The sequence below is a fragment of the Cebus imitator genome, unplaced genomic scaffold (genome assembly GCF_001604975.1).
Source record: "Cebus imitator isolate Cc_AM_T3 unplaced genomic scaffold, Cebus_imitator-1.0 Scaffold117, whole genome shotgun sequence".
Classification (NCBI taxonomy): Eukaryota; Metazoa; Chordata; class Mammalia; order Primates; family Cebidae; genus Cebus; species Cebus imitator.
The window spans coordinates 7,925,336-7,942,384 of NW_016107432.1; the positions used below are offsets into that span (position 1 = coordinate 7,925,336).

The 17,049-nt window shown below is 48.5% G+C and overlaps 1 protein-coding gene across 2 annotated transcripts in view; it reads right to left on the minus strand.

Annotated features, from left to right (window-relative positions):
* Positions 1–17,049, minus strand: part of STK32B (serine/threonine kinase 32B) — a 440,962-nt gene that overhangs the window by 15,736 nt on the left and 408,177 nt on the right. For both annotated transcript variants that reach the window (XM_017539152.2, XM_037742226.1), the window contains 2 exons: positions 14,835–14,966; positions 13,633–13,697 (listed from right to left, as the gene is read on the minus strand). In XM_017539152.2, coding sequence (XP_017394641.1) covers positions 13,633–13,697; positions 14,835–14,966 — 197 coding nt within the window. The remainder of the gene's footprint in view (positions 1–13,632; positions 13,698–14,834; positions 14,967–17,049) is intronic.

Sequence of the window (17,049 nt, forward strand, 5' to 3'; positions counted from 1 at the left end):
TGAGTCACTCCTGGTCACCTGCTCAGTCCTGACTCATCCTGGTCACCTGCTCTGACCTGAGTCACCTGTAGTTACCTAGTCCATAACCATTCTCCCTGCCAAATTGCTCATCCTGCCATTCTGGCTCATGACCCTGCTCCCTTTAAAATAGCCAACTGAAATTAGCTTTGACTGTGCTATCCAACCCTAGCCAATAGGGGAACGATGAAACAGTAGGGGCTACCTGAGTTAGGGATAAGAACCCCTTCCCTCCCCTGTTCAGGTGTGCTCTCGCCATTGCTTCATCTGTGAGACACACCTTTCTATAGAAGTAAACTGCCTTACCGAGAAAATTATTTGTCTGAGTGTTAGTTTTTCTTTTCAGCACCGGGGGACAAGCAGTTGTTTCTAACACTACCCACAGATGAGGCCTGGCCTCCTAGATGAGAGAGACAAGCTTGTTTTGTGCAGTGTGGTTTAGAAAGCAAAAACATTTATAAAGGCTTCCATACCTATTTCTGTCATCTATCTTGTTCTTTCCCTATACCTTTCCTGGCTCCGTAGAATTCTGCAGTTGCAGTGAGATGTAGTGGGAAGAATGCAGGCTTTGGAATCTGGCAGAATTAGATCAGAATCCCAGTTTTGCCATTTACTATCTGAGAGCCCTGAGGGAGCTCACTTGACTTCTTTTCACCTGGTTGCCTTATCTCTAACACGGGGACAATGACAGCTCCTTAAAGGTAACCCTTAAAGGGTAACAAGAATGAATATGTGCCATCGGCCTGCACTGTAGGGTGTACTTTATGAAGGGCAGCTATTTTTGTGATAATTGCAGTGTGGACATACTCCCATTTTTCAGATGAAGAAAATGAAGATGAGAAGGGCTAATTTCCTCTAATGAATCACTGTAATGAATGTCTCATGATGCCGCCTCTATCCCAGCTGGTTCTGCAGGCCTTATCCTGGGGGATCAGAGCAGAAGGCCTGAAGGAGTGGAAAGTATTAGGAGGGAGTACACACAAGAGTGTCTGAGGGTCAGGACCTGAAGTGGGTTGGCAGACAAACAGGTGAATGGGATGGAATCCAGCCCCAGGAGTCACGGGGGTCTCCACCATAGGTCAGAAAGTCAGGGAAGATCAGGGCATGAAACTGGCAATGGTAACCTCTTCTCTGGTCTGGGATGCATCTCTCCTCTACTGGGAAAGGACCACAGTGTCTTTCTACTGTCCCACCTGTGGCTTCACAGCCCCTAGCACCCAGGGGAAGTGCACCATCAATGTGTGCTGAGTGGATGGAAAAGTGAGTAACAGAATAAATGGTCCAGCGTGGTTTTTACTTCTTATTAGCAGGGGGTGTGTATACAGGTTGTCAAGCTCAACCTTGTGAGGGGGAAGGAGGCTAGTTGTAATTAAGTGTCCTACAAGGCATCCTAGTACAACAAAAATTTGATTTCCATTTGTAGAACTGATGATCTGAGTGCCTGTGTGGACACTGGCAAGTCAACATATATGAAGCTTTTGCTCTTGTGGCTGAGTTGGGATAGATGGTTTATTATTTTGTGTGGGTGTGTGTTGAGGACAAAGCTCTGCTTTTTTATCTTGTCCAAATTCCTACCTAAGGGGTCTAGGGAGTCATGAACTACAAACCATAAATTCTCAGCAGATCCATATATCGTGACTTACTTTTCAGTTTGACCCTGGCATAACATTAAGAGACAAGGAAAAAATATTTAACCCCCAAATATATTTCCTTGCCATACCTTGAAATTGTCCTGCAAAGTCTCTTGTGGAAAAACTCCATATTCTATAGAGAATTCCCTTCCTCTTTGTTTTCCTTTCTTTCTTTCCAGATCCAGGAGATAATCAACTAACAGCCAGGCACCCTTTCAGAAACATTTTACAACCTGCTCTCTCTCTGAAGTCTGCTATTGGAGACTTTCCTCTGCACAATAAAACTTGGTCTCCACAATCCTTTATCTTAACCTAAACATTCCTTTACATTGATCCCAGGTCTTCAGATAAACTCAACCGTCGACTAGAAAATGTTTAAATTTACCTATAGCCTGAAAGTTCCCCCACAACCCCTCTTCGATTTGCCCTGCCTTTCTGAACCAAACCAATGTATTTCTTAAATATATTTGATCGATGTCTCATGTCTCCCTAAAATATATAAAACCAAGCTGCACCCCAACCACTTTGGACACATGTTCTCAGGACATCCTGAGGGCTGTGTCATGGGCCATGGTCACTCATATTTGGCTCAGAATAAATCTCTTCAAATATTTTACAGAGTTTGACTCTTTTTGTCAATAGTGTGTGTGTGTGTGTGTGTGTGTGTGTGTGTGTTGATTTAAAAAATGAAAAGAAGATAATATTTGACACAATACTTAAGAGAATGGCACTATATTGGTCTGATAATTTTGTACATAATTAATATTACTAGAAAACATTGGGTATGCTGACTGTCACCGAGGTTGTTAAATGCTTAACATGTGTGTCATTTGTTCTTACAACAATCCTATGAAGTACATGTTAATATCCCATTTTACAATTAGAGGCTGAGGCACTAGTTTGAGGTCTAAGGCAAGAAAGCTAAAAATCAGGATCTGTACCCAGGCAGTCTGGATCCAGAGTATGTGCTTTCAGCCATTTACATATACTGCCTCTCTGTCATTAAAAAGTAAAAACCCCAAAACAAGACCCTCAAAACCTCAAACAGAGTTGAAATTACTGGAGAGTTGTGGAAGGACATATACCAAATTGAATACAGGTATTGATCGACTTACGACCGATGCAAAACCTGACCATACGACCTTACGACCACAATCGCTAGCCACGACTGCTCCATGTCTGGCAGCGCAAACGTTGCCCAGCTGGGCGTACGACAGTGCAGACCAGCTTCCGGCAGCACTACCATCTCCGCGTGCACCATTTCAACTGTACATATAGCCTACTCAACTTACGACCAAATCGTGTTACGACCGCTCTGCAGTCGTAAGTCGAGCACTAGCTGTAATGGTAACTGAGTTGGAAATGGAAGGTGGATGTTGAAAGAGAAAAAAGCAAAAAGCCATTCAGTGCCATTGTGGATACATTGCAAGAATCCCTTCTCTAGAAGCCCTGGCAGAGATCCAGCCGGTCTTACGGAAGCCCTGCTCCCAACTCCCAAGGTAGCCCATTCCATCTGGGAATAGTGCAAGTCCTGAGAAACTTTTCCTTCACATAGAATTGAAATGGAGAAACCTGCAGTCTGAGAGCTCTATCTCCACTCCACTTCCACTGGCCTTAGGTCTTGTTAGATATACTGAACTCCAAGTTTCTCTTGAAAGAATCAGTATGTCAGCATGCTCAGTTCTTTGTCCTCCATTTTAAAGTTTAACTTCCTTATAGTTTCAGTAAACAACCTTTTCCACCAGTTCTAACCAGTAGTTCACATCTGTTCCCTCAGTCCCCTGCTCCATCCTGACTCATCCTGGTCACCTGCCCCGGTCACCTATTTTGACCGAGGTTACCCCTGACCACCTGCCCTGACCTGTCCCATGACCATCCTTCCTGCCAAACTATCCACCCTGCCACTCCAGGGAGCAGGGGCTCATAGCCCTGCTCCCCTTAAAACAGCCAACTGGAATTAGACTAGATTGTGCGGTCTAACCCTAGCCAATAGGGAACAACACAGCAGTAGGGGCTACCTCCATCAAGAATAAGTACCCCTTCCCCTCCCTTGTCCAGGTGTGCGTTCACCATTGCTCCATCTGTGAGACACACCCTTCTATAGAAGTAAATTGCCCTGCTAAGGAAATTTATATTTGAGGTCCAATTCTTTTGCAGCACCAAAAATTACATATAACAGTCTGCTTTCTGGAATTAGTAAATATTTGGATGATTCCAGTTTCTTTCTCATGGGATATTCCTCCAACTCTTAGAATTCCCCTAGACTAACTGTCTCCTGCCTCCCCCGGGTCCACTTTGTACCACCTCCACCTCCTGTCGGGAACCATAGCCAAGGTGTCCATGCCTGTGGGTTTCCAGCTGGGCATGGCCAATGGGAAGCCCTAGTGGAGACCACAGAGAACAAGGGGTGCCAAGTGTGGGCACTGGTTCCCTAGCTTCTTCCCTGCACTGCTGCCTGGAGCTGCTGGGGACATTGGAGGTCACTGCTCCAATCAAGGCAGCCCTGATTGAGGCTCTCCATCTCTCATCTCCTCCAGCCTCCAGGTAGTAACACCTTGGCTTCTATGGATCCCCAGGTTACCGCATGGCCTCTGTGGGCCCCTATACCCACCCCATGTAAATGATTCTTCATAAGTAAATCATGCTTTGAGTGTTTTTTTCTGGGACTCATACAACATCTTTCCAGTCTCCCATGAGATTTCTCTTTCTTAAGTAAAAACTCAGTATAATTGGTGGTTCCAATTTTAAACCTCAACAGTTATTGGGAGACCACTTGGTATGCAATTCTGATCTCACAAATTCAGTAACAGCGTTTGGCCAGAAGCATTAAGGTTCTGCCAGTCTTATCTGCTGTTGCCTGAAACAAAATACATTTAAGGAAGTCTGGATGGAGTCAGCCAAACCCTGGGTGCTAAATGCAGAAAATGCAAAATGCGAGGGATTCTCTTACTGGCTTCTCCTCTCCTGCAATCCTCCCCTTTGCAAATGAGATGGCTCTGGCAGAACTGAAGGACAGCAGTTTTGGGTTTCTGAGTCATTGGGGATTCATATTTGTTGAGTATCTCTTCATTCCACACCTTCTCATTTAATACCTTATCCATCCTTTGAGAGAAGAGTGAACCAGGCCCATTTTTAGGGTGAGAATGGATGAGCAACTGGTAATAGGTCACATGGCTTTTCAGAGGGGAGTGGAGAATTCAGATGCAGAACTCTGCAGCTCTCCTCATCCAAGCTAAGCATTCTTTCCACTGCCCCAACCTGGGCACTCGTATCAGCTGATTTCTCCCTAGACTGAGAGGTGAGGCTGAGCTTTTCTGCTTCAGCTGACTTAACGGTGAGGGTTACTGGGTCTTCCTTGGTGTGGGTGGGGGCACTGGAAGGAACTGCATGGGGGGTCTGACAGAATGGGCACTCACTAGAGGTCCTCACCACACACTCTGGCCTCTGCTCCCAGGACATGGCAGGATTGCAGCTCTGGGGCTCCCTTGGTGTTAAGTGTTAAGGTCATGTGACTAGTCCTGGCCAGAGAACGTGAGTTCTCAATTCCCAATGGTGAGCCTCTTCCCAGGGTCACGATCACTGCCATATGGAATGGAGTCAGAAGCAGCAAGAAGATGTGTGAGCTGCACTCCCAGCTGACCTGCCAAGGACATACAGCATGGTTTTTATAAGTCACTAAAACTGGGAGTTTGTGCCTGGTTATGGGCTCAGGGAGGAGACCTGAGGGTCCGAATGCTGGTGGGTGGTGAATAATGGACTCTGAGTCATTCTAAGCCAGAGCTCCCATCAGGACCTCTAAACCACAGATCTAGACAAAAAATGAGCCATTTGAAGGTTTTTAGCCATTTAAGGCAACACAATTCAACTCACAACACAGGGTTCTCAGGCAGATAGTCTAAGGTTTTTTTACAAGAAGCCAGGGTGTGTGATAACAGCTAGATTAAACAGTAGAAATCAACTTTAAGGACCCATAAGAGAAGTTACTAGTTGCCCCTGTGTGCTTATTTCAGAACACCTCACTGTACTCTGTATTTTACTGAATTAGCCATCCACTGTGGGCTTGCTACCTCCATGCCGGGGCGGCTGGCACTCCCTGCAAGTTCTCCTGCAAGTTCTCCTCCCTGACACGCCCATCCATCTACAGTTATTGTGTTCCACCTGCCCAGAGCTAGGAGCAGAGGGGCCAGGTGAGGAGACTGCCTGCCTGCCTTCTTTTTATTATCTTGCCCAGCCCACAGCATCTGTCACTCTCTGTTCTTTCATCTCCTGGACACCATGAACTCTACACTAGCATCTTTATTTTCTGAGTGGAGTGGACTGCTATTATTTTGTCTTTCTAATACTGGGTTTAAAAACAGGAGCTGCCACCTTTTCATAGACCTTCCCTCCCAGGTCATAGCCATTGGTCTAAGGGAGGTCACCTGGTCCAGGCAGCACCAATCATAGTCCTCCTCCAATGGCCAGATTTGATTGGCCCAGGGAATGGCACCTGGTCCAAGCTGGGCCAATCAGAGCCATTCCCTGAGATTGCATTCATTTTCTTTTATTGTAAACCCGTCCTTTCCACACAGTGGAAGATGTGAGTGTTTAGAGCTCCAGAATCTTCCAGCTCAACCAACAAACCCAAGAAAGTAGATAAAACAGGGAGCTCAGGAAAGGCAAAAGGAGAAAGTTTTTCTGACCTCACATTCAAGTAATGCCAGTTACTTGAAAGACTGAGGCAGGAGAATTGCTTGAACCTGGGAGATGGAGGTTGCAGTGAACCAAGATTGTGCCACTGCACTCCAGCCTGAACAACAAGAATACAATTCCACCTCAAAAAAAAGAGAAAAGATTGTGAGGAATAATTGGAGATCAAATGTGAATATATATAAAATGCCAAGCATAGTACATGGCATATAACATCTTTTCAATTCACTTACAAATGATAGTATTTTTCCATGGTTTTTTTTTCCCCACATCTTTTATTGGTTGAGATTTGTCAGGATCAGTCACACTTTTGTTTTTGAGATACAGTCTTGCTCTGTTGCCCAGGCTGGGGTGCAATGGCATGATCTTGGCTCACTGCAACCTCTGCTTTCCAGGTTCAAGCAATTCTCCTGTCTCAGCCTTCTGAGTAGCTGGAACTACAGGTGTGCACCACAACATTCGGCTAATTTTTGTATTTTTAGTAGAGACGGGGTTTCACCATGTTGGCCTGGCTGGTTTTTAACTCCTGACGTCAAGTAATCCTCCCGCCTCAGGCTCCCAAAGTGCTGGGATTACAGGTGTGAGGCACTGCACCTGGAAAGTCATGCTTTTTAAATCAGGCTATAATTTCCTTGAATTGAGACCTGAGTGAAATTGACATAGGGCTCTAATTCCCGTGCAATGTCTTGATTGTGAGTTTTGTGGCACTATTAAGATTCCGCAATCTACGCAGCCTTTTAGGTGACCTTCATCTCTGGCTGGAATTTCTCGCGCCGCGTCAGGTCACTGAACTGATTCTCCCAGGTCATTTGAAAGGCATTTTCCCAGAAAACCTGGCTCTGCCTTGCTCAATTGCCTGAGCTCTGCCCTCCTCTCCATCTCATTGGGCAGTAAATCCTCTAGACATCTGAGGTTTAGAGACACCATTCAGGTCAGAATCGTATTTTCATCAGTTTAGCTGACTGTGAAACCGGCATGAAAATACCTATGGATGGAATCTCAGGGAGAGTGGAATGAGAACACAGCTGCAGGTGGCTCCCCCACGGCCAGCACACAGAAGGTGGTCTTCACTGTGAACTGCCTCTCCTATTAAGTTTGGACCATAGTGTTTAATTCAAAGACTGGACAGAACCGACATGTGCTAGCCCTAACTTTGGGACTCCTAGAGTTTTGAAGTTTGCTACTTCCTGACAATGAGGTTTGTGGGGAAGGGACCAAGTGCAAAGGGTTTTCCCCATTTTGCAGATTAACACAGGGACTAACTTTCCTTTTCTTACTAGTGGGGTTGTTGAAGAGATAAGAGAAATATCAAAGCACTTTGCAGATGGCACCGACCAGGGTAAAATCAGAGTCATTGATACCTGTTCAGCCCCTTGATAGCACAGATGAGAACTCCGAGGCTCAGAGAGGCTGGGGCTTCACTGGGGTCACAGCACCATGAGCGGCAAGACCAGGACTTGACCCAGGCCCATGGGATTCTGAAGTCTGTGATGAATTGCATCCCTCATGCCTCACTGGCACTGGCTCACAAGGGCTCCAGGCTGTGTTAAAGGGTCCCTATCATATTGCTAGGGTCCTCCAAGGCCAGAGTCCTCCAGGGAGGCCAACATTAATTTTTCTTTTCTTTTTTTGGGGGGTTGGGAGTCTTGCTCTGTCTCCCAGGCTGCAGTGCAGTGGCATGATATTGGCTCACTGCAACCTCTGCTGCCTGGATTCAAGCGATTCTCCTGACTCAGCCTCCTGAGTAGCTGGGATTACAGGTATGCACCACCACACCTGGCTAATGTTTGTATTTTTACTAGAGATGGGGTCTCACCATGTTGGCCAGGCTGGTCTCAAACTCCTGACCTCAGAAGATCCATCGACCTGGGCCTCCCAAAGTGCTGGGATTACAGGTGCGGACCACCACACCTGGCCTTTAAATATCTTTTGAATGTTTACCCTGCTGTGGCCTTAGTCCAGGCACCCTCCATCTGAAGCCAACCGGGGCTGGGGTTTGCTGCTGTTTTGTGGTCTGAGGAGGGGTAAGGAGGATGCATTGTCATCATGTTAATTTGTATACTCTTGCACCGGAAATGTCTGGGCTCGCCAACAGATGGTGTCTATAGCGAGAGTGGCAATTCCTTGCCCAATATTTAACATACATGGCCAGGGACTATTTTGATTCAGCCTGGGACTCTGGAGCCAGATTGTTTTAATAGAATCCTGGCCCTGCCACTTCTTGGCTGTGTGTCTTCAGACCACTCTGGCCTGTACTTCCTAACCTGTAAAATGGTGGGGGGAAAACACTAGCTCAGAGGATGGATGCACAGACTAAATTGCATAGAGTGAAGACCCAGTAAAAGGGAGCTCTCATGACCATCTATACCATGCCTGCCACTGCCCACTGGATGCATTGGAGAGAACCCTCAAGGCCACCCACTTTGCAAAACACTCCTTCCTGTACATCTGAAAGCTCAAGCCACCAGGGTGTAAGCTCCATGAGAGCAGGGGCCTTGCCCCCAGCAGTAATCCCCTGTACCTGACCCCAGGGAGATGCTGGATAAACATCTGCCAAACATTCAATGAAGCACAGCTAGAAGAAAGAGCCCGGGACCTACCAGATGGGAGATTAGAGTTCAAGTCCTTCATGTTGCAAGACCTTGAGAATACTAATGATATTGCTTTTAGGGAAATGTGATCAGTAAGGCCTAAAGCACTTGCTCTCAGTTGGGGGTGATTTTGCCTGCCAAGGAACATTTGGCAATATCTGGAGACATTTTTGGTTGTTACCCTATGAAGGTGTTACTGGTATCTAGTGGGTAGAGGGCAGAGATTCTATAAATGTCCTGCAATGCACAGGATGGCCCTCACAACCAGAAATGATGTCAACAGTCAGTGCCAAGGTTAAGAAACCCTAGCTTAAAGGAACATGATCTAAAACCATAAAGTCACATACAAACGATGGTTATTAGTAGTATTAATAGTATTAGTAGGTGCAATAATGAGACGAAATATTAGATTTTTAACATGTGATATTTTCAAGGGCTCCAGAGGTAGCTTTTATATGATTTGAAATCTGTTTTTGTTTCTTCAAGAGACAGCAAGGATAGAAAATGCCCCTGAAATTCCTTTCTCACCAGGAGCTTCTTATTCTGCAAAATTTTGTCAAATGCTATTGAAAAGCCCTCTTGGAAAAATCAGCCCTGCTCAGATCTTTGACCAAAAATAGGAGGACGAACTCCCAGTGCATTTCACAACCCACTGGAAGTCTCAGCCCTGACCAGCCCTGGAAGCAGACGCTCTACCTTGCTCAGTGGCCTTTTGCCAGCTGAGACCATTAGCCAAGAATAAGCTGCATTTCCAGAAAATTAGGCAGTGCTAATTTTAATTTTGCTCTCTGTTTAGAAACAAAGGTCCAGAGAGGTTAGCCCCAGGGCACCTCCTCCTGTCCCCATGGTGGCCGGTGTGTGTCTGCTTCACTGCACATGCCATACTGTTTGGTAATCGTCCCACTGGAGGTGATGGGCATCCTGAGGACACAGGTCCTGAAGACTCACTTCTGTGTGAGGCCAAGTCTAGGCTTATGACTGAGCTGTCAAATGACGGAATGCATTTGTCCTGCAGGGCTGACACAGTTGGCGCCCTGCCCATGTCCTCTCAGCTCCTACTTGCAGCTTCATGCAGACGATGGCTTCTTTACCACAATGGGAGTTGCTGGAACCATCTCTCTGCCCAGGAGCTTTCTCTAGCTGAGGAAGCATACTTGGCCTATGCAAGAGGAAGCCAGCTCTTCAGGGAAGTTAAGGCCCCCGGAAGAATCCTACAGCCAGTAGGCTTTTACTAAAACCATGTTTAGCAGGAATGCATCTTCAAGACAAATTCATTGTAGGATTGCAGATGAAAACTAAGGGTAAGGGATCCAGAGCTGGAAGGGTTTGCAGCTTTAGAAACGGTCCCTGAGGCTCAACTCAGAACTCACTAGAGGATGCAGCACTTAGATACCCTTGTGTCCTACAGAAGATTCCAAACTGTCCAGCATCAGAGTGGCTTGCAGGATATGTTAAAACGCAGATCCCCACGCTTACTCCCTCAGTTTCTTGTTGGGAAGGAATAGATTAGGGAGCTGTATTGGCTGTATTTGTTTCTCAGGGTGGCCATCACTAAGTACCACCAACTGCCTTGCTTTGAACAACAGAAATATATTCCCCATAGTTCTAGAGGATAGAGTCTGAAATCAAGGTGTGGGCAGGGCTGGCTCCGTCTGAGGGTTCTGAGGGAGAATCCGCTCCAGTCCTTCCCCCAGGCTCTGGATGGCTGCCAACGCTGGGCGCTCCTGGGCTGGTAGTTACATCACCGTAATCCTCCCACGACCTCCTCCCCGTGCCTGCACCTCTTCTCTTGGCAGGACAGACACCAGTCATGTTGGATTAGCTGCCCGCCCTACTCCAGTCTGACCTCATTATAACTCATTACATCTGCAACCACCCTATTTCCAAATAAGGTCACATTCTGAAGCAGTGGGACTCAGGACTTCGATGTATCTTTGAGGGACATCATGCAACCTGCAGCAAGTACGTCATCTCTAGATGCTAACAGGCCCTCAGGTGATTCTTATTGCCCCCCTCTCCCAGGACTGTGGACCTGCTGAGTGATGTGTGATTTACATTTGCAGCCCCCACCATTCAGGGAGCCTGCAGCCCCCTGCACATTCTGAAGGAGCAGTCCGTGTTAGGCTGATGGCCAGGTCTGTGGAGATTGAAAAAGGGCAGAACTGCTGGGGACCAGGACGTGGTCCAGGTGGAGCATGGTGACAAGCTCAGCTTGGTGGTTGGCTCTTCCTGACCAGCCCCTGACTCACCACACTGCTCAAGTGGGGAAGAAGGTGCTGGATTTAATTTTCCAGCTACTCAAGTACCAGCCCAGCAGATGCCTCTAACATGGGGTCTGAGAAAGAAGTGGAGGCTAAACAGGTCTCACTTTTTTCTTGGTTTAAAGGAAAAATAATTGGTTTGGGGCAATCATGCATTGTGAATTAATTTCTCATAGGCATTTTTTACTGCTGAGAAACTGCAGCAGGGAGGGCTGTGGGTAGATGGAGCATGGCTCTTCCCACGAGATGAGGTGGGCATGGGGTTGGCTGATGCTCACACAGCGTCTTGGGGGACACACACAGCCAAGCTCTCTCACCTGGACACCTTTATGTGACAGTAAGGCTGAATGCCTGCTGTGACAGGGAGGCTATCAGCCATGAGGGCCATGGGGGAAGCACTTAGGTGAGCAGAGACAGGATGAAGAAGCAGGAACCAAAGCTCAGACCCCAGCCAACAGCTTCCCCAATGGCCATGCTCTCCCTGGCTCCCCACTGTCAGAAACACATGACTTCTGCCCTCTCTCTTTATATTGCCGGCTCCTGTAAACTATGCCAGCCTCACTTCCAATTCCTGATGACAAATCCACAGGCTGACTACATTTCCCTCATCAATTCACATTTCCATGTGAGAAAGAAAACATCTACTCGGATGAAGCTCCTATATAGTGGAGTTTCTGCTAAAAGCAGCCAGATGCAACTCCTAAATGACACAGGGAAGGATGTCTCATTCTCATTTCCTTTTAAGAGGAAGAATCCAAATGGAAGCACGGTCTGGCACACAGCAAAAGGTGAAATGCGACTGCTGTCTGCTTGGGTTCTGCACCGCTTAGCTTTTCACAGGCTCACGTTTGCCAGCAGCTGCTCTCATGGCCCATACACAAAGAATGAAGGCTGTCTGAGCCTAAGATCCCTGATGCTCTTCGAGCAGAAGTTCCTGGGTCAGAGTTTCTAAGGCTGGGGGACATTGGGATAAACTCTGAAACCACTCATGACGTCAGCCCCCGCCTTCCCCAAGTCTGATGGGCTGTGGTTGCAGAGGCCATTCCTGTGCTGTTGGCCGGAGCTGGGAGACCCCAGCACGAGGTCCCCTAGCAGGCGAGGCTTGCTGCCCAAGCCTGGTGTGTGTGTCTGTGCTGCTCTGGGCGCCCACTGGCCCTCAGAGCTATAGCCACCCCAGGATCAGTGACAGGCTGCTGCCTCCTTTGCCTCCCCAGCGTCGACTGGGACTGGGGCCCTGTCCTGCTCACTGGCTCACGGCTGGAACCCAAACACCCATCCCTGCCCATCCCTCACCTCTACCCACTTTCTACGCTCTGGTAATCCAAGTCTCCTAACCTGCGTCGGCCACGCCATCTTCCTTCTCTGTGCGCTGTTCCCACTCCAGGAATGCCTCGTCTTCCCCTACATGTCCCTTAGGACACAGCCCCACACAGCAACCTAAAGAACTTCCCCAACCACCCAGGCTGAGCCAGGTGTCTGCTGTGACATGCACTTCCCTGGGCTGCCCTTGGCCTTAGCACGTGTCTCCTGTGCTGCTATCATCCGCTGAAAGCCAAAACAGCTGAATACGTGCGTTACATAAGGGCCAGCAATCAATGAATTTTTGAGTTGATGAGTATTTGACTCTCCTGGAGGGCAGAAAGCATCTCTGATTTGCCCCTACCAACCCAAAGCCTGGCTCAGAGTGGGTCAGTTGGGGCTCACTGGCTGCCCCTGCTGAAGCCCCAGCTCTGACAAGTCAGCCACAGCCACAGATCCCTTCGATATTATCATTGACTGGAACTGAGCCTGAGGTGTCTCCTGCTTTGCTGACCAGGCCCTCAGAGGACAGTCCCGTGGCCAGGGCACACCCCACCTACACCCTCCCAGACTCCCTGTGTCTCTTTTCCCATCGAGGGCTGCTGAGGTTCCAGCATCCCCCACCCACCTTACCCAAGTAAATATGAATAACGAACCCCTTCCGCACCAGGTGCTGTGAGAAAACAGCCTCATTTAACTCTCACAGCCCCGCGTGTTAAGGAAGCCTCTCCACTGTGCTGACACTGATGAGGAGGCTCAGGCAGGGTAAGGTCATTCTGTTGTGGCAGAGCCAGGACTTGGCTCCAGGAAACTTTACCCCAGGGCCCTTACTCCTCATCACAGGGAGCCCACCTCTCCACCTGTGTTCCTGTGTGCCTGCTTGGGGCTGCTGTGGCCTCCCCACTCTCATGAGATCTCCCAGAGACTGGCTCAGGCCACACAGCAGAGGCAGGATTAGAACACAGCCCTGTCCAATTCAAAATCCAGGAGTTTCATCCCCGCCAGGGCCCTGTCTCTCACCCTAGTGATACCTTCCCTTTCGTTGTCAAGGCTGGTTTTGGGGGCAGAGGCTGTGATTCTGCCAGGGGGACCTTGGGTCACTTAGGATGGGCCTTGCCCAAGGGTATAGCGTAAAGAACTTACTTCTCTCTGTTGAATATGATGAATTCCTTCCGGACAGTCTCCAAACACTGCTGCAGGTGTCCGTTCTGTCAAAGAGCACAGAGAGGTGACTGAATGACGAAGCATGGTCCAGGGAGACACGGGAATGGAGCATCGGAGGACAGCAGATTGTTCTAGATGGAAACCTCAGATGCTTGGGACCGGGACAAGACAAGCTAAGTGTCTGGGGCAGGCCCTGACTGCTGGATGGCTGTGTCCAAGGGTAGCCTGGTGGACAAAGATGCTGTTCTCCATTTTAAGCCATTAAATTGAACAGAAAAGCCATGGGAGAATGGAATATGGGTTGAAATTCATGAGCTTGTTTTCCTGACCACTTAAGGCCCACGTAACAGGCATGGAAACCAGAAATTCACAACCATCATGCCAGGGGTAAAACTTTTACCAGACTTTTATAGCAGAGGGGGGTGTTATGTGTTGAACTGTGTCCTCTGAAAGGTACCTTGAGTGACCAGCACTTATAAATATGATCTTATTTGTAAATAGAACCTTTGCAGATGTAATCCAGTTGCGATGAAGCCACAGTGAATTAGGTAGGCCCTAAGCCCAATGACTGAGGCCCTTATGTAAAGTCCATGTGAAGACACAGAGAATGATGCCATGTGGCAAAGGAGGGAGACACTGGATCCATGCAGCTGTGAGCCAGCGAAGGTCAAGGGGCCCGGCCGCCAGCGAGGCCCAGGGAGCCAAGGGCGGCCCCTCCCTTACAGCCTTTGGAGAGACCCTGACAGTGCAGAGACTTTCATTCTGCACTTCTGGCCTCTAGAAGTGTGAGAGAACGGGTTTTTTAAGCCACCCAGCTTGTGGTAGCCCCAGGAAACGAATACAGAGTGTCCAGGACCTACAGAAGTCATCGTGCAGCCCTGGGGACCTCCGCAATACAAACTCTTTCTCCAGGGTGCAGCGAGACCAGAGTCCCTCCCCATGCCCTAGAGCTATGCGAGCTTCCTGCTGTAGGAACAGCGCTGGAGGAATGCCCGGAGCGTGACTGCCTGACTCCACTCTTTCCCTATACTTGTTTGATGGTGGCATTTTATTTACCGCAGAATAAGGTAATTGGAAGGGAGAAGTGAAATATGCCCTTTTGGCTAAAAAGTATCCCGGCTCAGTCATTTCCCTGTGAGCCCAGGATTTCTCTCCTTGAACGGCTCCCACGCAGCACTCACCAGCGGGCAGCTGTCCTTCGTGCCGTCCCTGGATCTGTTCTTTGCCAGCCGCTTCTTCTTTTTGTGAAGTGGCTTGGATTCTAGAATCATTTCTTCAAGTTCAAATGTGGGATCACAGTTCAACCTCCCTTTCTAAAGGGGAGTAGAAAAGAAAACATGGTCTGTCTGCGTTCCACCCATCACTGAATTTTCATTCATTCGTTCAACAAGTAATGATTCATTACTGCTGTGGGATATAGGGGTTACCTTTGTTTCTGTTTTTGATGATGAAAAGCAACATGTTCTCACTGTACACATCATTTATTGGCACACATGGTCCCCCTGGGGCAACTCCACTCCTGTTAACATCCAGGTATTTTTTTTAGGGCCCTTTCTATGCCTGTCCTTTAAATATAAGGTCCAGTTCAGTTTTCAAATATGATTTTTTTCACTTACTATTTTATTCTATGCACATTGTCCTGTCATTACTATCTTTTTTACAAAAATCATTCTAAATAACTTAAAAGTACGATTCCAGCTGAAAATCTGCCCAACTTCCTGCCCTGGTTCCCTGCTCCCCCTGCAGCTGGAGTCAGCTGACCTTCAGGCCTGGCCCTGCTCCTGGCCAGGGGCTCCTCTCGCCTTGGTCAGGAGGAATTTTGGTCTCCCTGACTTCTGAGCCTTAGACCCCAGAATCCTCGTAGCCACTTTCATTCCGGAGCTCTAGCTCAGGAATGTCACTGTGTTACTTGTGGGCTGATGGAGTGGAGTCCTATGTCCTTTGCCCCTGGCTTTCTTGGTCCTAGAGGCTGGGCATTGTCCTTTCTGCTGTGGGCTCTCTTTGGGTTCCCGGTGCCGATGTCCTCTCCCTTCCCCTGCCTGGCACTGGGCTGTGCCCATCATCACCAACTTCTGGAACTCAACTACAATACTCTTCCCTGAGTTCACACATCTGTCCTCCAGAAGTTGCCCTCCCCTAAGGGGCAAGTTGAATCTCAGGCCCAGGTCACTCCAGAGGTCTCTTTTACCCGCCATTAATTCATTCATTCATTCATAAAATGCAGGCTCTGCCCTGTTTTACCCGCCACTCATTCATTCATTCATAAAAATTCAGGCTCTGGATCTAGACCATCTGAATTCAAGCTCTGTCCGTTTCTCGCTGGGAAATCTTGGGCATGTTACCTAACCTTGCTGAGAATGCCATTCACAGGATCCACTGCCCAGGACTGGTATGAAGCTGACATAAGTACACAGTTATCAGAACTATGCCAGGTGCACAGAGCGTGCTCAGTCCTACTGGCCATCATCATTCCTTCATTCACATAACAAGCAGACACTTAGGCCTTCTAGTGCCTTCTATTGTCACCCATTGTTCTGCGGTCTGGCTCAGGCAGAGGCCAGCCAACACTCCTGGGCCTCCCCTCTCTGAAGCTCCCAGCGGGATGGCAGGTGCACTGTGACAGCGTTCTGACCACTGATGTATCCCTAGGCACCCGTGCAGAGGGTTTCGGGAGAGACTGAGGCCTGCTTTGTGCAGGGAGCTGGTGGCTCTGGCTGGGAATGACCCAGAGGAGGCCAAGCTTGGGCTTGTCTTTCATTCAGAAGGTGACATAATGTGCATGTCCCCTGCAAATTTCATGTTGAGATGTAATTCCCAGTTTGGCCTGGTGGGAGATGTGTGGTTCATGGGGGCGGATCTTTCATGGCTTGGTGCCGTCCTCACAATAGTGAGTGAGCTCTCGTGAGAGATCTGGTAGTGTAAGAGTGTGTGGCACCCCCACACCCACGGTGCTCCTGCTCCTGCCACGTGACACACCTGTTCCTGCTTCACCTTCTGCCCTGATTGGAAGCTCCCTGAGACTTCCCCCTCCCCAGGAGCCAAGCAGATGCTATGCCTCCTGTACAGTCTGCAGGACTGTAAGCCAATTAAGCCTCTCTTCTTTAGAAATTACTCAGCCTCAGTTATTCCTTTATAACAATGCAAGAGTGGCCTAATACAGAAGGCTCTTGCTGAGATTTGCAACTGGGCCAGTCCTTGCTTTACGCTGTCTGGAAGGAGGGGTAGGAGGCTGCCTTGTGGACAAGGAGAGGAAGGGGTCCCCAGAAGAGGAAGTGGCCCATGCTCAGGTTCCAGCTAGAAGACAGCACAGCCAGAGGGAGGCTACGTGGGGCCCTGTAGGTGAGTGTGTGGTGGGGGCTCGTGTGTGTGTTTGTATGGGAGTGTGCATGTGTGTGA